An 18,094-nucleotide genomic window follows, 5' to 3' on the forward strand; every position below is an offset into this window, starting at 1 on the left:
CACATTTTTCTAGTTAGATTTTAAAAAATAAGCAAAAATTTTTTACCCAAATGAACTATCACTTTGGTTTCATAATTTGTATGGCTGATTTCATGAACTTTTGAAGTATCTTTCTCGGTAAAAGTTAAAAGGCTTTCTTCTAGAACATCTGTGGGGTGTCTGTCTCCCACACCCAAGCCCTCTCTATGTGGTATACTATAGGGGAATGGGGTGATGTTTTCCTGCTTGCTGCCAAGCACGGGCCATGATGACTGCCTACTCTGTTTGCTCCTGCTGTTGGACTATCTCTCTGCCCCTCTTCCCCTCCCCTCCCCTCGTTCCATGTCTACACTGTGAAGTCTGTGCCCTCTTAAGAAAAAAAATAAATAAATAATAACAGCAAAAGAGAAGAAATAAAATTTAAAAATAAAGTAAGTGAAGTCTTTCCTCTCACACCAGGTGATTTGCCTCACACTGCACATGACTAAAAGCACTAGATTCTAGAGTAAAATGGCATGGATTTGAATTTAGCCTTCACTCCTTAACTCATGTTGGAAAGTTACTTAACCTCCCTGCTCCAGGTGTTTCTGTCTGTAATATGGGGATAATCATGGCACCCACCAGTAGGGACTCAGAAGCATGCTCAGCATAAAGTAAGTGCTCGGCTTGATAGCGGTGCTGTTATATATAGAATAAGTGAGTAAAGAAACGAACAGCCTGCCATGGAGATCTTCATCAACCCCACAACAGATGGCCTGTTTCTGGGTCAGCTGAAAGTACGTGTCCAGATTCTCACCAAGTTTAGGAGTCCCCTTCACCACACCCCAAACTGATTGGTTTTGTGTCTTTATTTGAGTGCTTGCTTTGTGGGGTGCTTATGTGCCATTCCATTGTGTAACACCTTAATTATTTACTTTTTCCTTCTTAAAAGGACCTAAAACCAATCTCCTTGTAACCTCTATCAGTCTCACTCTGTATTGTGGAAATTCAGAAAATTGAGTGTCATAATCCCTACTCCTTAGGAAGGTTTTAGATTCACTCATTCACTCCACAAATACTCACTAGGTAATTATGTGCCAGGCACATGAACATTGAGAAGCAGCCCTTATCTTCATGAATCCTGTGATTGGATGGTAATGATAGTCACACAAATATACAATTTGTAAGGATTACTTCGAGAGTCCTGTGGAGAGGAAAAGAGAAGAAATTAATGTAAACATGGGTAGCTAGAGAAGGTTCGTGTAAGGGAAGTGACTTCAAAGCTGACGCCAGGCTGGCTGGTCTGCGGGAGAGGAATGTGAGGATGAGGGGGCAGTGGATTCCAGAGAACTGTGGAATTTAGGGTGGAGAGGAAGAAGATAGATGGGATTAGACAGGTAGGCAAGGGGAGGGCCTTTGTGTGTATAATTAGGGAGTGTAAATTTTATTCCAAGTACTAAGAGAGACCACTGAAAGGTGTTACGAAGAGGAGTGGCATTATCTACTTTATATTTAAAGAGATAAATGGCTATTGTGTGGTAGAGAGATTTGAAGGGGATGAGTGGGGATTCCAGTTAAAAGGCAGCTGATGATGAGTTGAATTAAGATGGTCACCATAGAGATGAAAACTAAACAGATTTGATATGTATTTTGGAGATAGACTGCAGAGGACTTGGTGAAGGATTACATGTGGCTGGTGAGAGAGGGAGCTATCAGGCTGGTACTCAGAGAGCAGCACCTCTATGGTTAGCATCCGAGCTTCTTTTCCATTTGGACAGTCACCAGCCAGCAATCAAGTATTTTCAATATTACAACTAGTGCATTTCTAATTAGTCAGCTAGAGGTGCCATCTACTAAAAGGTAGAAAACTAGAGGAAAAATAAATTGAAGGGATTCTGCTGTTGGATCAAGAGTTTGGATTTGGTTGTGTGCATTTTAATATCTGAAGGGCTTATTAATTGTTCATTTTAATAAGCCCTTGAGATATTAAAATGCAGATGTTAAGTTGACAATTGGATATAACAACTAGGCTGGGAATTGTCAGCACATTGTTAACATTTAAAGCTATAGGAATGTGTATGCTGTCACCTAGACCCTGAGTGTGCAAGTGGGAAGTGGGTCCAGGACTGAGCCAGAAGGGGTGAGTAGAGAACAAAGACTTAGAAAAGTGGGCAAAGCCAGAGAGGCGGGCCAAGGACATTTGGCCCAGGTGATGGGGATGGAAGCTGGAATGGAGTGGGTTTATGAAGATGGCGTAGGCTAAGAGCAGGCAAGATTACAGAGGTCACGTGCAAAGGCAATTTCAAAACACTTGCTGTGGTGGTCAGTGGAGGGGCTGTCGTGGGGAGGGAGAATCTGTCATTTCCTCTTTGTCTCTTATTCTAAATACTCCCCCAGTTCATTTAGTCATTCTTTATATGATGGTATTCCAGAAGATCCTGTAACTTGTGCTTAGCAGTGTTTTCCCCCAGAGTAGGATCCTTCACCCAAAATATGTTCCGATCCAGCCGGGGCTGGGGCCGGGGCTGCCCTGTCACTTGCTTTCCTGCTAAAAATTAACAGATACAACCAAGCGTACAGGCAGCCGCGCCCTCTGTTGGTTTATTATGAAACTGCAATCAAATCAAGCTCCTTTGCACTGCTTAGTCCAGTGATGGCGAACCTATGACACGCATGTTAGAGGTGACACGCGAACTCATTTTTTTTGGTTGATTTTTCTTTGTTAAATGGCATTTAAATATATAAAATAAATATCAAAAATATAAGTCTTTGTTTTACTATGGTTGCAAATATCAAAAAATTTCTATCTGTGACACGGCACCAGAGTTAAGTTAGGGTTTTTCAAAATGCTGACACGCCGAGCTCAAAAGGTTCGCCATCGCTGGCTTAGTCCCTTCACTGTCCTTCCTTGTGCACTGAGAATGATAACTTGGAAGAACCGTTGATCAGAAGCAGGGGTAGCCCAGGAGCTCTTGAGAAAGAAGCTCTGATAACTCTGAGGTGAAGACAACTTCAGGCTAAGCAGACAACGCTGGCTTTTATGATTCCCACCTGACAGATGAGGAAGCTGGAACTCGGGCACAGCGTCATTGAAGTGGGAGAAACTGAACAGCAGAACTCCTTTCTGTGTCCTAGCATGGGCTGTCAGAGCTGTACCATATTTCTTCTGAATGCTTTGGAATGTTTTTTGCAGGGTAGAAATACAAGGTGAATGTTTAAATGTTGTTCTATTATACATTTGGGACCATCTAAAAGGCAAATCAGACCCTGGCCAAGTAGCTCAGTTGGGTAGAGCATTGTCCAAGGTTGTGGGTTTGATTTCCCAGTAAGGGCACATACAAGAATCAACCAATGAATGCATAAATAAGTGGAACAAAAAAAAATCAATGTTTCTCTTTCTCTCTTCTCTTTTCCTCTCTCTAAAATCAATCAATAAAAAGATTTTAAAGGCAAGTCATGGAGATATTCATTCTTTCTTTCAGTCACCAAATATGAATCAAACACCTAATATACACTCGATAGTTTTTCATAATAGAGATACAGTTGTAATGGATTACAGGAGTAAGTGGAAGCTGCACTGACTCTCTCAGGACCAAACTGGAAATACAAGTAAAATACAGAGATACAGTAGTAAACCAAGCAGACAGACTTCCTGCCCACACATTCAAATATGAAGTGACAGATGGGCCCTGTGGCGCTCAGAGTTAGAGGTTTGGGAGATAGGACGAAATGGCCAGAAGGTCGAAAGGAAACTTGACTAGTGCAGTGTCATGGAAGCCAAATGAAGAAACTAGTTTGAGAGTCAGTCGCTGTGTCAAATGCTGCAGAGAGGTTGAATAAGATGAGGGATGAGAACTGACCATTGGATATACTATGGTTTCTCTAATTCTCCCCTGACTTATAATGGCTTGTCTTGTTCTACCTTTTCTCCCAGGTTGTAGCAGATACCAATATAAGCGCCATAGCAACTCAGCTTGAAAACTTGTCTACTGGCTACCACCTTGGTTCACCCACTGCTGACCACCACCCGGAAGACACAGAGTAAGTGTTCTAGAGGCAAAGTGCCTATTATGTGTGTGGGCAGTGCTCAGTGAGACCTTTTCCAGCTTAATGTAGAGCAGACTTCCGGGAGAAGAGGAGGGGGAAGTACACACTACTTTTCTAATCTGTAGACAGTCTCCAGGAGAGCACAGGGTCTCCTTATTTCTCACAGAGCTTTGTTCCACTGGATAAGTTCTTAACAGACTGTTGGTGCAGGGCTTCCTGCGTCTGGTCACTTTGACATGTGCCTACGCCTTCTCCCCTAAGCAACCACAGATTCACAGCCCAGGTGCACCCTGCTTCCTTATGCAAGGAATCGGGTTTCTTCAGTTTTCTAAGCAAAATCTTGTAACACTTGCTGGCATCTTTCATTAAAACAAGTCATTACCATGAAAGGTGGTCATTAAGGCAGTGTTTCTCAAACTAGAGTGTGCAGAAAAATAATCTAAAGAGCATATTTTAAAATGCTAATTTCGCTGGCCCCATTCTCAGAGATTCTGAGGGGTGGTCTGCAGTGGGCTACAGAGGCAGAGGACCCACACTTCAAGAAATGCTGCCTAAAGTTAGTCCTCTGAGTACCAGCACTGCCTGGTCACCAGTAAGTGCTCAATAAATGTTTGTTGACTGATCTGAATGGTTTATTGGAAAGATCTGGTGATCACAGCCATTTCAACTTTTTCCTGATATTTTATCAACTTAAATGACACTTTTGGATTTGTTTTTCTTGAGGAAAGAATATTACACTAAGTTCATTTTACTATGTTCTCATTATGAGAGTAATAAATGCATGCTTTTAGAATATGACAAATACATGAAAGTGTAATATTTTCAAGTTAAAAATGGCCCTTTCTTTAAAAAAAAAAAAGAAATCAGGACCCTTGAAGGAAGAGTAGTATACATTTAGCAGTTTTTGATACCCATTTTTAAAAAATTTGTGTTGATTTCAGAAAGGAAGAGAGAGGGAGAAAGAGAAACATCAATGATGAGACTCATTGATTGGCTGCCTCCTGCATTCTCCCTACTGGGCTCAAGCCCCCAAATCAGGCATGTGCCCTGACCAGGAATTGAACCATGACCTCCTGGTTCACAGGTTGACACTCAACCACTGAGCCATACCAGCCAGACAAATTTTTTTTTTTTAAGATTCCACAGCTGCACAGCTCCTGACAAGTTGAGAACCACTAGCTTAAGAGAATTTAAATCACTTATAATCCAACCACTGTTAACATTCAGAGATTTTTTTTACTAGTATTCTAGATGAAAAATTATAACTAATTGAAAATGTGAGATAAATGGAGGCAAAGTCCATCCGATGTTGCCAGTTGAGAAGTGGAACGCATTCCTCCCTCTCCCCCTGAAATAGGTCTCTAACTGGCAATAGAGGGGATTAGGAAGGTCTCTAATGATTTGGTGGCCCCCAGGGGCTAGTTCTAAAACAAGGGCTTTAGACATCTAGGTTGCCATTTCAATATTCTTGGAAATGGGGGCTTGTGTTTGAAAGAGGAAACAAATCAAGTTCATGTCTAGCCAGTGAGTCATTATGAGAGTACTTATGAGGCTCCAAGTGATGAAAGGTAGAGCCTTATTCATGACGTCATTACCATTCAGCCATAGGGGGTTATTCATCATTATTTCATCGGATATTTATTGAGTGCCTTGCTAAGGCTCGACACTGTACAAGTGCTGGGACCCGAGGATTCAAACTTAGAAACATAGGTGAAGGCATTGCCCCAGTCCTCAAGGAACTGCCAGAGAACCATAAATCTGTGGTTATAAAAGAGTTGATAAGTATCGGAGAGCTAAATTCATTGGGAGAGATAAGTAAGCCCAGGGTCCTGTAAACCCATGGAAGAGGAGCACAACTCAATTAGGGAGTGTACTTGGAGGCACTAACGCTAAAGCTAAGTTTTTTATAGTAATTGGAAAAAGCAGGAATTGCATTCAAAACAGTCAACAATGTATATGGCATAGACATTCAGCAATTACTATGGATGCCTGCTATACACAACCAATAAGAACTTCAACAAACAATTGGTATCAGTGTGAACCAGCTGAAAATCAAGCCTAAAATAAGCCCGGCAAAATTGGGAAGGGGGAGCGGGAAGAATATTCTAGTCCGACAGAACAGCATATTCAAGGGTTGCTTGTATCCCAGTTTTGCAAATTTTTCTAACTGTGTGAATGGCTGAGTTTACAACACCTGGCTCTGCCACAAAACAAGTGATGCTGCCAGGATACAGATATGAGCCTCCTTCTGCAAATAGGACGACAGGGTCTGCGATACCAGAGTTCCTTCAGGTGTTTACCCTGTGGACAACCACATTTGGGAATAAGAGGCTGGTATGAGTTAAGCTTAGATGGAACTCCTTGAGCTCACATAGGTAATGTAATGTTTAGCCATGTTGTTTCTGAGAGAGATGACTTCCACACTGGACGAAGCTTTGAAAATCTAAATGACACATTGGAAAAACATTGCCTTTATCCATGTTGCTCTACCTTGGTTTCTCACCCGCCCCCCCCCCCCCCCCCCCCCGCCCCGCTCCCTGGTTTTCAGTTCTCGTTGACACAGTCATGATCCTGAGTTTGTGATAGGCACAGTGCGTGGTGCTAGGAATTCTCAGATGACTGAGACTTCAGGAGTTCATGGTCTGGTAGGGGAGAAAGAGGGTTAAGTAATCACAATACACTATAACAAGGGCCATCATGGAAATCTGGGCCGAGTGCAAAGGGAGCACCAAGAAGGAGTGGCTAACTCTCCCAAGGGAGTCATGGAAGCTCCACGGTGGAGGTGGCTTTTGAAGAATGACTGCCCACCTTAGATGGAAGTGGTGGAGCAGGTGCGTGAGGGTGTTCAGGCAGGAAAAGAACAGCAGTTGAGTTTACTGAGTTATCAGGCCGCCGTCACCTGCTCAGGACACAAGTCCACCTGCAGACTGGCAGTCTACATTAAGCTAAGGTTTTGCCCATGCACATTCTTTAAGGATGTAAAGACAGTTCCGTTCACTTTTCTTAAAAATATCTTTACTGATTTTTATAAAGAGAGGAACGGAGAGGGAGATAGAGAAACATCAATGTGAGAGCAAAATATCAATTGGCTGCCTCCTACAGCCCCCTAACTGGGGTCAAGCCCACAACCCGGGCAAATGTCCTGACCAGAATCAAACTGCAAACTGCAGCCTTTCAGTGCACAGGACAACACCCAACCAACTGAGCCACGCTGGCCAGGGCTCCAATCAGGTTTAAACAGTCAACTTAAGAGTTTAAAACTAAGCATAGAGAAGGATGCTCTGACCATTTCAGGATCATGACTTTATTTGTAAATAAAAAACAGTGGGTTATATGAAAGAGAAGCCCCTAAAACATCAAGACCATTGGTCATTAGTCCAGCATGATATGGGAAATTTTTTTAAATGTTTCTAGATTGCTCTCTCAGATTTTAATTTGATCTTAATAGTTTCGCAGTATGAAAGTCTCTCTCAAATCTGTGTTCTTCCATGAAAATGAAATTCCTTTTCAATATCTATTCTTCAATTAAACAGCATGCATTGTGTTTTCAGAACACCTCCACCTAAGATTATTACTTTGGAGAAAGGCTCTGAAGGATTGGGGTTTAGTATTGTAGGGGGTTATGGAAGTCCCCATGGAGACCTGCCAATTTATGTCAAGACTATATTTGCAAAGGTATTTTTTCCTTTTTTACTGTACTTATTTTTTTTAATCAAACCTAGGTGAGATTTTTTTTAAGTGCTTTGGTTTATTTTGGGCTATACCTGGATATGTACATGTATGTTTATTTCATTTTAATCTCATAGGAAATTCCTGTACCACACTAGTGAAAGAAGAGTTCTTTTATAATAGTGGAGTCTCAGAAATGTAATTTTCTTTGGACTCTATAACAAAAGTAGATGCTGGTAGTTTTTAATGATCGTCTTTTTTCAGCAACACAATATCAGGAGCAGTACCATGATTTTTGGAAGCTGATCTTGGTATTGCTGTGGGCTAGAACAAAGATGTGTTCTCCTTTAAGAAAAGGTAGCAGAAAAGAAAAAAAAAAAAAGAAAAGGTAGCAGACACAAGAGGGACACCTGGCATAAAGCTTTGTACAAGCCTCGGATGTGCAACATTAATGGCTGCCCGTCACCAAAAACCTCAGGACACTTGAGCGTAAGGTGGTTTCTCTCTTACAATGCTCTGCCAGGTACTTACTTGCAGAACCAGCCCAGGAAGTTAGATCCTATTTTTCAGGGATTAGATATTCCAATGCATCCTACTGAATACACAGGTCACGGTGTGCATGCTTCAGACGGCTCTTAGATAAGTTCTTTTTAACTTCATTAGGATTTTTAAAGTCAGAATTTAATTTTATTATAAACTTTGAAGAGCTTTGAAAAGTATTCAGTATTGATATTGCAATTTTCTCATTGATTTTATCACAGTCATTTGTTTACATATTAATTGATCCAATTGTCCCCTTTAGCTTTACTTTCCTAAAGAAATAAAGATCTTAAAAAAAAAAGTTGGTACTTTCCCTTTCTAGAAAGCTATACTATACACTCACTATAGCCCACTTCTCCCTGTGCATAAATTATTCCCTATTAATTGGGCCTATGACCTGACCTAATCCGTAAGTCATTTGGCACTTGCTTTTGAGACCCATTAGGCAGCTACACATGTACTCACCTGTTCCCATCTTGCTAAGGTGCCTATTAAGAAGGCATGTTATTCCTAAACATACATCTGTTGACTTGGTGACAGGCCAAAGGGTAGGGGGAAGGCAAATTAGAAACATTCTAGATAACAGGGCTGCCTTGGTCTGATCCTTCCCAAGGTGGATGAGCCACCTACAGATACCATCTTAGGTAGTTGCAATGATTATTCCTTTGGGGCATTATTATACTTTGCCTTTAAGGGAGTCCGTGATGGAGGTACGGGTAGAGGAAAGGCTGCAAGGTGAGCCCTCGCCTTTTAGCAAGTTGTGCCTGTGCCTCCAAAAGGCCCCTCCAGAATGTTGTCATCACCACTCACTTCGTAACTGTAGGGAGGTCAGCTGCGGTCCAGAGAGAGGACTGCTTACCTTCTAAGGGCTGTTGACCCGAGGCCCAGAGTTCAGCAGACTGCACCAGCCGCCCCTGTCTACACGGGCACATAGACTGGTGGGGCCGGAGCCAGGCAGCTTTTGTCGGGTCACTCACCAGAACATACAGCTGAGAGTGAAATGACCAGGCACGGCTGGTGGGTTTTTGAAAAGAAGCAACCCTCAAATCATAGTGGAACAGAGGAGTGGGAATAATGGATGGACTGTCTTATTTTTTAAGGAGTGGACCTTTTTTGGAAAGTGAGGCACGCCTGAAAGTCAAAAGCTCTGAACTAAAAAAGGAAAGGTTCTAAAGCCCTTCCTAATGGCCTACTTCGTTGAGTCAGCCTCAATAAAAGAATATTCCAATGCAAGTTGTTATGGTTAAGATTGTTCCATAGAGTTTTCTATAAGATTTCATTTGATGACTTTTTCTTTCTTTCTTTTTTTTATGTGTCAAAGTGAGCCAATATATCCAAATTTAAAAGTTTTCTGAAAAGAATCAATAAACCAAAAACTGGCAAAGGAATTTTTCTTTTAAATAGTAAAGTCTTTCTAAAACAAATTCTGACACGAAGCTAAACATTTCCCCATAGAAATTTTTAATACCTAGAAACTATACCTATATGCTTTCTGTGTATTTTAATACCAAACATATATTCTCAAAAATGCTTGTCTTTTTAGGTTTCTGGATCTTAAATGTCCACAGGGTGTGGAGTTTTTTTTTTTATCCTCACCTGAAGATATGGTTTTTTGTGTGTGTTTTTCATTGATTCTAGAGACAGAGAGGAAGGGGTAGGGAGGGAGGGAGAAAGAGGGAGAGAGAGAGAAACACTGATCAGTTGCCTCTTGTACACACCCCATCTGGGGATAGAACCTGAAACTTGGATATGTGGCCTGATAGGGAATCCAGCCCTTGACCCTTCCATACACAGGACAACACTCTAACCATTTAGCACACTGGCCAGGGCTTTTTTTTTTTTTTTTTAATTGAGAGAGAGAAAAATATCATTTGTTGTCCCACTTATTTATTCATTCATTGGTTGCTTCTTGTATGTGCGCTGACCTGGGATCAAACCCGCAACCTTGGTGTGTCAGGGTGATGCTCTAACCAACTGAGCTACCTGGCCAGGGCTTGGGTGTGGATTTTTATGTGACTTTTTTGGTGTCCTAAGCCTCATTTAATATTTCTTACTCAACTAAGAAATTAATTTGGCCCATCAAGATCTCTTTCCACTCTGGAAATATGAAGCATCACAGGCACTTGGGTATATGCAATTTGCAAGACCAAGTGAATCTGATTAAAAGGGTGTCCGGACCTCCCATGTCTTTCAGATGTTCGGTTGGAAACTTCAGAATCAAAGCCAACTTTAGGTCCTAGTCCCTTCAGCAGCCAGATTTTACCATAAGCAAAACAAAAACAAACAAACAAAACAAAACAAAACCATGGACCTAACAGCTTCAACAGCCCTGAAAATTTAGGGGGCAGTTTTTCAGAGCCTGTGAAATATAAGAGGAGTTTGATCATCACGGGAGTGAGTAAATATTGTGTGCCATACGTTTAATCCTTAGAACAGGTGAAAGGTAGCTAGTGGACGCCTGTTTACAGCGCAGGGAAGACTAAGTGAGCAAGCTGGGACACAGCGAGTGGGTAAAAGCCTCATTTCCGAACCAGATGGAGGTCTGTCTGTGAGCCATTTCTTTCTTTCTTCTCTGCTTAGTCCCCAAATGCCACATTGACAGTGTAGGAGAGGAGATGCAGGTCAGTAGGAATTATCACGTAAGCATAGCAATATCTGAAATAGTACAAATCCTAGAAAGCTGAAAAGTCATCCTTTTTTGCCTTTCCGAAAATGAAAACTTGAAGAGCTTAACATGCCTTTTAAAAAAAACGAATTACGCAAATAGCTGAGGTTTACTGAAGCCTTTAAATCTCAGAGTGTAAAATTTAATAAAATCCAGTTAGCCAATAATTCCGATTTGATTCATTAGAGTTACTTGTTTAATCCTGACTTTAGTACAGTTAACACACTTCTGAAAAAAGAAAAAAAATATATTTTAATGAAGTTGCAAGTTATTTAATTTTGGAATCTCCCCCCACACCCGCCCCCAGTAAAAGCCTGGTTTTGAGTATTCTTTATTACAGCTTTATTCAGGAGCTCTACCCTTTTCACAGTTTTAAAATTCTAGAAAATTCACCCACCACCTCAGGACCTCCACCTCCAGTGGACACGGGTCTCTGGAACGTTAGTGCCTCTTCGCTCAGCTTCTGAAAGAGTCAGGCACGTTCTAAGCACCTGTGAGCCTGACTTAACTTCCCCAGTAGGTCAACATCATTTAAGGACCCTTATGGCACTGACTCCTCATAGGATTTTCAGTTACCCCATTAGGTGAGAAAAGCCTAGGTCTTCTCCTTCCTTACCCACCCAAAATGTTTCTGGTACTCTCGTGGCACTTTTGGATCCTCAGCTTTAGAATGGAAAAAAGCCCAAGTTCCACTTGCTTGGTGCCATTTTGAGGAACCACGCACGACTGGGTACATACAGAACGCAGTCGTTTAGAAACCGATGTAGATGATCGAAGATACATGAAGTTGAAGCTTTTTGATTATGATATTGCAAAATTTTAGACATGCTATACTTTTGTGTATGTTTTTATAGAAGAGCTTTGTTGAGATATAATTCATATACCATACAACTCACCCATTTAGAGGCTATGCTTATTTTTGTTTTACCCTTATTTTTGACAGATCACCACAATGCTGATAGGTTAATAACGCAGTAGGAACCCTATACATATAATAAAACTAACGCCAGATTCAGTTTTGCCTTTATTTGTGTGTTACATCTTCATGAAAAGGACATTCAAATTCCATTTAGCACTTAATATTGAAATAAGGTCCTATTTGTATTGAAAGAAATATGAATGTTGTTACATTTCTACTAATGTTATTTAAACAATGCATAGTTAAGGTTACTAATGGAATAACATATCCCACATTTTTCTTACGTTTCTTAATTTAAAAACACTACCTAGAAATGACTTTAATTGGTAATTTTTAAAGTTACTCTTTTAATATGCACACCGTATTATTAATATGATTTGAATTGCTTCGCCCTGGATTAAACTGGAATGTTTCTTATTTGTAGGGAGCAGCTGCAGATGACGGCCGATTGAAGCGAGGTGATCAAATTTTAGCTGTTAATGGCGAGACGCTAGAAGGTGTCACTCATGAGCAAGCTGTGGCCATTCTAAAACGCCAGAGAGGGGCTGTAATCCTAACCGTGCTGTCATGAGCCTCAGGTCCTGATCACAAGCTAGATGTAGAGCACCCACAGGAAGATGAAGCTATGAGAGGATGAGAAGCAACCTCAACTAAAACCCACCTTCACCGATTCTTACTGTCTCATCCTCTCTGCTCAGGAGAGATGGCTGAGCTTCACGTGCATTTCCCACATCAACAGTCATCTCCCTAGTGCTACCCAGCATCTGTCTCCTCTTGGTGAAGTTGAATGAGTCTTATCTGCTTTGCATTTAACATCGATGTTCATCAACTAGTAGTAACTGGTTCTGATTATATTTGCTGAAACTGAAGTTAGCAACCACTCATTCTGTATGCCCTGCTCTCCCCATCCCTACTCAAACAGAGGCTTAACAGTGACCTCAGATCTCATCTGGTGAACAGAAACAAATGTTAAGCAACTGTCATCTCACTCCTGATTTACTTATGCTAATTGTCTCTTCCAGTTTGCCAGAAAACATTAGCCGTGTAATTAATTTACCAGTGATCCCCAGGATGAAATACCAACTTCTCCTATGGGAAATTACTGTGCTCTCTTCTGTACGACTTACAGTCAAATAAGTCTCACATTCATTTCTTGGGATGGATCTTTATACATTAGTCATTGGTGATTATGATGAGTCAGTTTGCAGACTGTAATCTGAAAACTCTGAAAGGCTTTTGAATTATTTTCTTAATTACAAAAATGCTGACCTAGCAAAAGCACCTTATTCTCAACAGGAACAATTAGCATCCACGTTCTGAATTCTAACAATGCTAAATTATGTTCAAGTCTGGGAAGTTCATCTGGAGGTAATGGCATCTCAGTATCATTCCCACCCCTTGGTCTTCAGATGGGGGTGGAAACCCCCAAAACCACACTGCAGAGATCAGCAAGTTTTGCCTCAAGTCAGACGAGATCTAGGTGGCCTTGGCCTTCTGGAACATGGAGTGACAAATCTCAGTATCCTTCCCCTTGGCTCCATACTGGTCAGTCTAGCAGAGCCGTGGGCAAACTATGGCCCACGGGCTGGATCCGGCCCGTTTGAAATGAATAAAACTAAAAAAAAAAAAAAAAAAAAAAAAAAAAAAAAAGACCGTACCCTTTTATGTAATGATGTTTACTTTGAATTTATATTAGTTCACACAAACACTCCATCCATGCTTTTGTTCCGGCCCTCCGGTCCAGTTTAAGAACCCATTGTGGCCCTCGAGTCAAAAAGTTTGCCCACCCCTGGTCTAGCAGCACAGATTGTAGGAACGCAATGTACATAGCCACAAAGTGACGGAGCAAATAAACTGAGCCTAGGAATCAGTGATGGCTCCTTGGCTAATGCCTCCTGTTCTCTAGGGAGCCTCCATTTGCTGTAGTTTTGCATTTTAAGAAAGTAACTACAGCAGGAAATGCAAGCATACCTTTAAGAGTGATTAGGGACATTCTTATTCAGGCATTAGGAAAAAAATGGGGAGATGCTTATCAGTGACTGTTTTAGGTTCTTCTGTTAAAAAAACACAAAAACAAAAAATACACCATGAGGATGAGCACGGGCATCACTAATGGAAGTAGTTGGCATTGTTTAACTAAAACACAATGCTGCAAGTGGTTCACAGTGATTATCAAAATGAAATAGTTACCTTTCTAATTTAAAATGTTATTTAATACAGATAGCTTTTAATTGAGAATATCTTTGAGTAAATATAATCACAAAGTGCATTAACTCTCGGTGGAGTATTCTGTGGCTATTCCAAAGTCTAGAGTGCCTAAATTTTATGTTGAAAATATGTTTCATGATTGGTATTAAATTTTCTGAAATTGCACATGGCTTTTGAAATTTCTAATGTATCCAAGATATGCAATATTGTTAGGATCCTGTCTTTCAATGCATGCAAAGCTATCAACCTCTGGACATTCCACGTTAATTGTATCTGCAAGAACAGCTCAGGCATCCAAGAAGAAATGACGCCCAATAAAACTTGAAAATGCACCTTAAAACAATATATACATATATATATACTTTTGAAATGTGATTCTGCTTGATTTTGATGGAATGGCCATTAAATACACATTTTGAAGTAATACATCGTTGTTGTGTGTCTTTACGCATTACCCTTTAGGTCATGTTACTCAAAATCTGTTGATAAAGGAATTGTGATGCTTGATATTCCTTGCTGCAGGAAACTGACAGAACTAGTGCTTCTCATAACGGGTCCTGTCTCTGCTTGCATGCCTAATCAGTAATTGCCTTGCCAAAAACACTCTTTTTGCATTAGAACATACTGACAAGCAAAGAGGTATGATGAGAAGATGGGAATTTGTGAAAGGAGTTCTCTCATCCACATATATCTTTTTGGCTTCATCATTTGGGCCATTTTTGTATTGTAGTCATATCACTAATTGGAGTTAGCGTGGGAGGGAAGTAAACCAGGAAAAGCAAAACTGCTGAATGTTTGTATGTACATGATGTTAAGATTTTAAATAAATGTAGTTGCTTAAGGAGCAAATGGAGTCTTATTATATGAAAAAAAAGTTTAATTTCTGTATCTGATTTTGGGTTTTTTTGCTTCAGCCATTTTATCCCCTAATAGAAAAGGGGGGGGGGGGGGGGGGGAATCCAACTTTTCACATGGTTTTCCAGTGTCCTATTAAATCTGAGACCCATTCATAGCTGTCACATGTATTAAATGTCAGGTATGTTGTTGGGCATTCGGACAGACGCTTTACAAAGGAGCCAGTCTGGCGATCCAGAGGGTGAGTCTTGGCATCACACTAAGTTTGAATCCTAACTTACTGGGCATGTGGCCTTGTCCAAGTTACGTAAGCACCCCTTGCTTTAGTTTCTTCACTCAGAAAGGATTGGGGGAAGGGGAGTTTCTAAGCACTGTAATGACCAAAATCCAAGTAGAACTCTTAGTATAGTGCCTGGCTCCTGGTAAGTACTACATAAATAAACATTAGCTATAAACCTCTTCTCCTATTTATGCAGGTGGCCTGAAATTAGGCGCTTATGCTGGCGATTTGTGGTTTCAATTAGAAACGACCTTTAAAAATATATTCTTGAAGGTGGCTTACCTCTGAACTGTTACCCCAAATCAGAGAGCAAAGTGTGTCATTGATTACAACGGTGTGGGCTTGACGAACTAGAGGCTGTGCTGTCAAAAGCTACAACTGAGCCGAAACCAGTGCTTCCATCAGCCATGCCACTGGGATAGGGAGTAACACCAACTGGATACACCTGCCTCCCACCTTCAGGATGACGCTCTAACCAACTGAGCAACCGGCCAGGGCAAGTTTTTGACAACTTGATTCAATCTTCAGGTTCTCTATATTTAAAATGAAAAGGGAAACAGTTCACTGTCTGCACAATACCAAGGTAAAAACGAAAATGTGTGTGTGACTGTGTAAGACTTTCACCTCCACCCGTTCTGAGCATTTCTTCCATGTCCAGTCACTTTAAGAAACAAGTAAGCCACTGTGGTCTGGGTCCCTGAGATGCTGCTGTCCAGCAGCAGGGTCCATGCCGGGCAAAGACACACGGGAGCAAAACTTCTCCACTCCTCTCTCTAGAACCAGACTTTAGAAATGGTGGCCGCCTCTCGTTGGAGTCTGTCCTGCCCTCCACGCCACCACTCCCATTTCACAGGTGGGAGACATATGCCAGAGGGAGTGCCTGGTTTGCCTGGTCACCCAGCTAATTTGCAAGTAGAAGAGTCTTTAATAAACCTGTGGGAATTCATCGATTTAGCAAACTATTGTAGAGTACCCATGCATGACTTCTAAATTAGCCTGGATTTTTAAAAGCTTATTTCTGTTCTCCCTGATACAGCTCTATAACACAAGGTTAGAAAACAATGAAAAATAGACATATCTTTTGGATGTTGGGGAAGAAGACTTGGTCTATCAACTTGCCATACCTCTCTACAGTCTGGGAAGAATTCCCAAGGCAGGACACCTGGATGCCGTCATGGTTTAAGCATCTTCTTCTCAAGGGAGCCACAGTTCATGGCAGGTGCAGTGCCAACAGCTCCTCCTGCCTAACGTCTTGACTGGGCATGTGCCCAGCTTTCCTCTCCTGGGAGAACAAAAGAAATGATGATGGAATAAAGAGTGCCAGCCATTCAACTCCAAAGCCACGTTTTATTTTCTGGAACCTCAAAATAACTGTTAGAAAACAGGCTTCAATGGTCCCCACCCCTGAAGGATAAGATTTATCTGTTTTTGCCCTGCCAGCATGGCTCAGTGGTTGAGCATAGACCTATGAATCAGGAGGTCACCATTTGATTCCCAGTCAGGGCACATGCCAGGGTTGTGGGCTTGATCCCTAGTAGGGGGCGTGCAGAAAGCAGCTGATCAAAGATTCTGTCTTATCACTGATGTTTCTATCTCTCTCTCTAAAAAAAAAAAAAAAAAAGATTGGGAGCAGAAATTTCTGGTCTGCCATTGTTCTCCAGAGAAAGAGAACCAATGAGATATGTGTATTTATGTAAAGAGATTTATTATAAAGAACTGACTCATGCAATTACAGAAGCTGGCAAGTCCAAACTCTCTACAGCCTGGCTGACAGGCTCACCACCCAGGGGAGTACCTGGTGCAGATGAAGCCCGAGGCTGTGTGCTGGAGACTTCTCTCTGGTTCAGGGAGGCCAAGCTTTTTGTTCTACTCAGGCCTTCCACTGGCTGGATGAGGCCCACCCACATTATAGAAGGCGCTCTGCTAACTCAAAGTCTGCTGATTTCACTGTCAATTCCATCCCAAGAGACCCTCAGTGTTGACACATAACATTAACTGTCACAGACATCATGGGACCTTGAACCGAAACTCCTCTAGAATGGCCTTGGCTTAGGGCAGCTGTGGGCAAACTACGGCCCACGGGCCGGATCCGGCCCGTTTGAAATGAATAAAACTAAAAAAAAAAAAAAGACCATACCCTTTTATGTAATGATGTTTACTTTGAATTTATATTAGTTCACACAAACACTCCATCCATGCTTTTGTTCCGGCCCTCCGGTCCAGTTTAAGAACCCATTGTGTCCCTCGAGTCAAAAAGTTTGCCCACCCCTGGCTTAGGGTAATCCTTGTTCTCAACCCTTTTCCAGTCTCTTACCCCTTTTGGTGTCCCAGCTGCAGTGCAGTCACCATCAACTCCCCACCTCCCCAGATCCCCCAGGAGCAGACAGCTGAGATTTTGCCTCTGTCACCCCACCACCCAGGCACCCCTCGGCATTTGTGTTCGGTGGCTTTTCATTGCATTTAGGGCAAAGTCCAAACTCAGCATGTTTTTGAGGCACTTCAGGATTTATCTTCTGTCTAAATCTCTGGCAGTTGTATTAATACTGGTGTCACCAAATACTTCCCAGGGTAAGCCAAGCTCTCTGGCTCTTAGGCCTTAGCACACACTATTCATTAGCAATGACAGCGGTGCTGCTCAGGGAATCAGCATAGACCAACTTCCACAGCATCACCTGGGTAAATGCAAGTAGATGCTCTGCCCTGAACCAACTTCTGGGCTGGGGCCCCAAAATCTTGTGTTTGAACAGGCTCTCCGATTGATTCTGATACATACGCAAGTTAGAGAACCACTCGCTAGAGCAGCCTCCTCCTTTTTGTCTGGGTCATTTACAATTGCCAAGTTCTTTCTGGAAAATGCCCGTGGCCTCCAGTGGTTGGATTTGGGCAGGAATGTTACACTGCGAGCAAGTCTGAATGAGTCGGCCACCTGTATAAACATTTGTTTGCAGGCAGC

At 41.7% G+C, this 18,094-nt stretch overlaps 1 protein-coding gene across 3 annotated transcripts in view; it reads left to right on the top strand.

Moving 5' to 3' along the window:
- Nucleotides 1-14,847, top strand: part of PATJ (PATJ crumbs cell polarity complex component) — a 308,551-nt gene extending 293,704 nt beyond the window's left edge. For 2 of the 3 annotated variants that reach the window (XM_070405247.1, XM_070405248.1), the window contains 3 exons: nt 3,893-3,999; nt 7,557-7,680; nt 12,223-14,847. In XM_070405247.1, coding sequence (XP_070261348.1) covers nt 3,893-3,999; nt 7,557-7,680; nt 12,223-12,369 — 378 coding nt within the window. In that variant the 3' untranslated portion in view covers nt 12,370-14,847. The remainder of the gene's footprint in view (nt 1-3,892; nt 4,000-7,556; nt 7,681-12,222) is intronic. The other variant, XM_070405249.1, reaches the window with a different exon arrangement.
- Nucleotides 14,848-18,094: the final 3,247 nt, after the last annotated feature.

Source organism: Myotis yumanensis, unplaced genomic scaffold, assembly GCF_028538775.1.
Source record: "Myotis yumanensis isolate MYYU_CA2020_CCGP unplaced genomic scaffold, mMyoYum1.0.hap1 SCAF_2, whole genome shotgun sequence".
NCBI lineage: Eukaryota > Metazoa > Chordata > Mammalia > Chiroptera > Vespertilionidae > Myotis > Myotis yumanensis.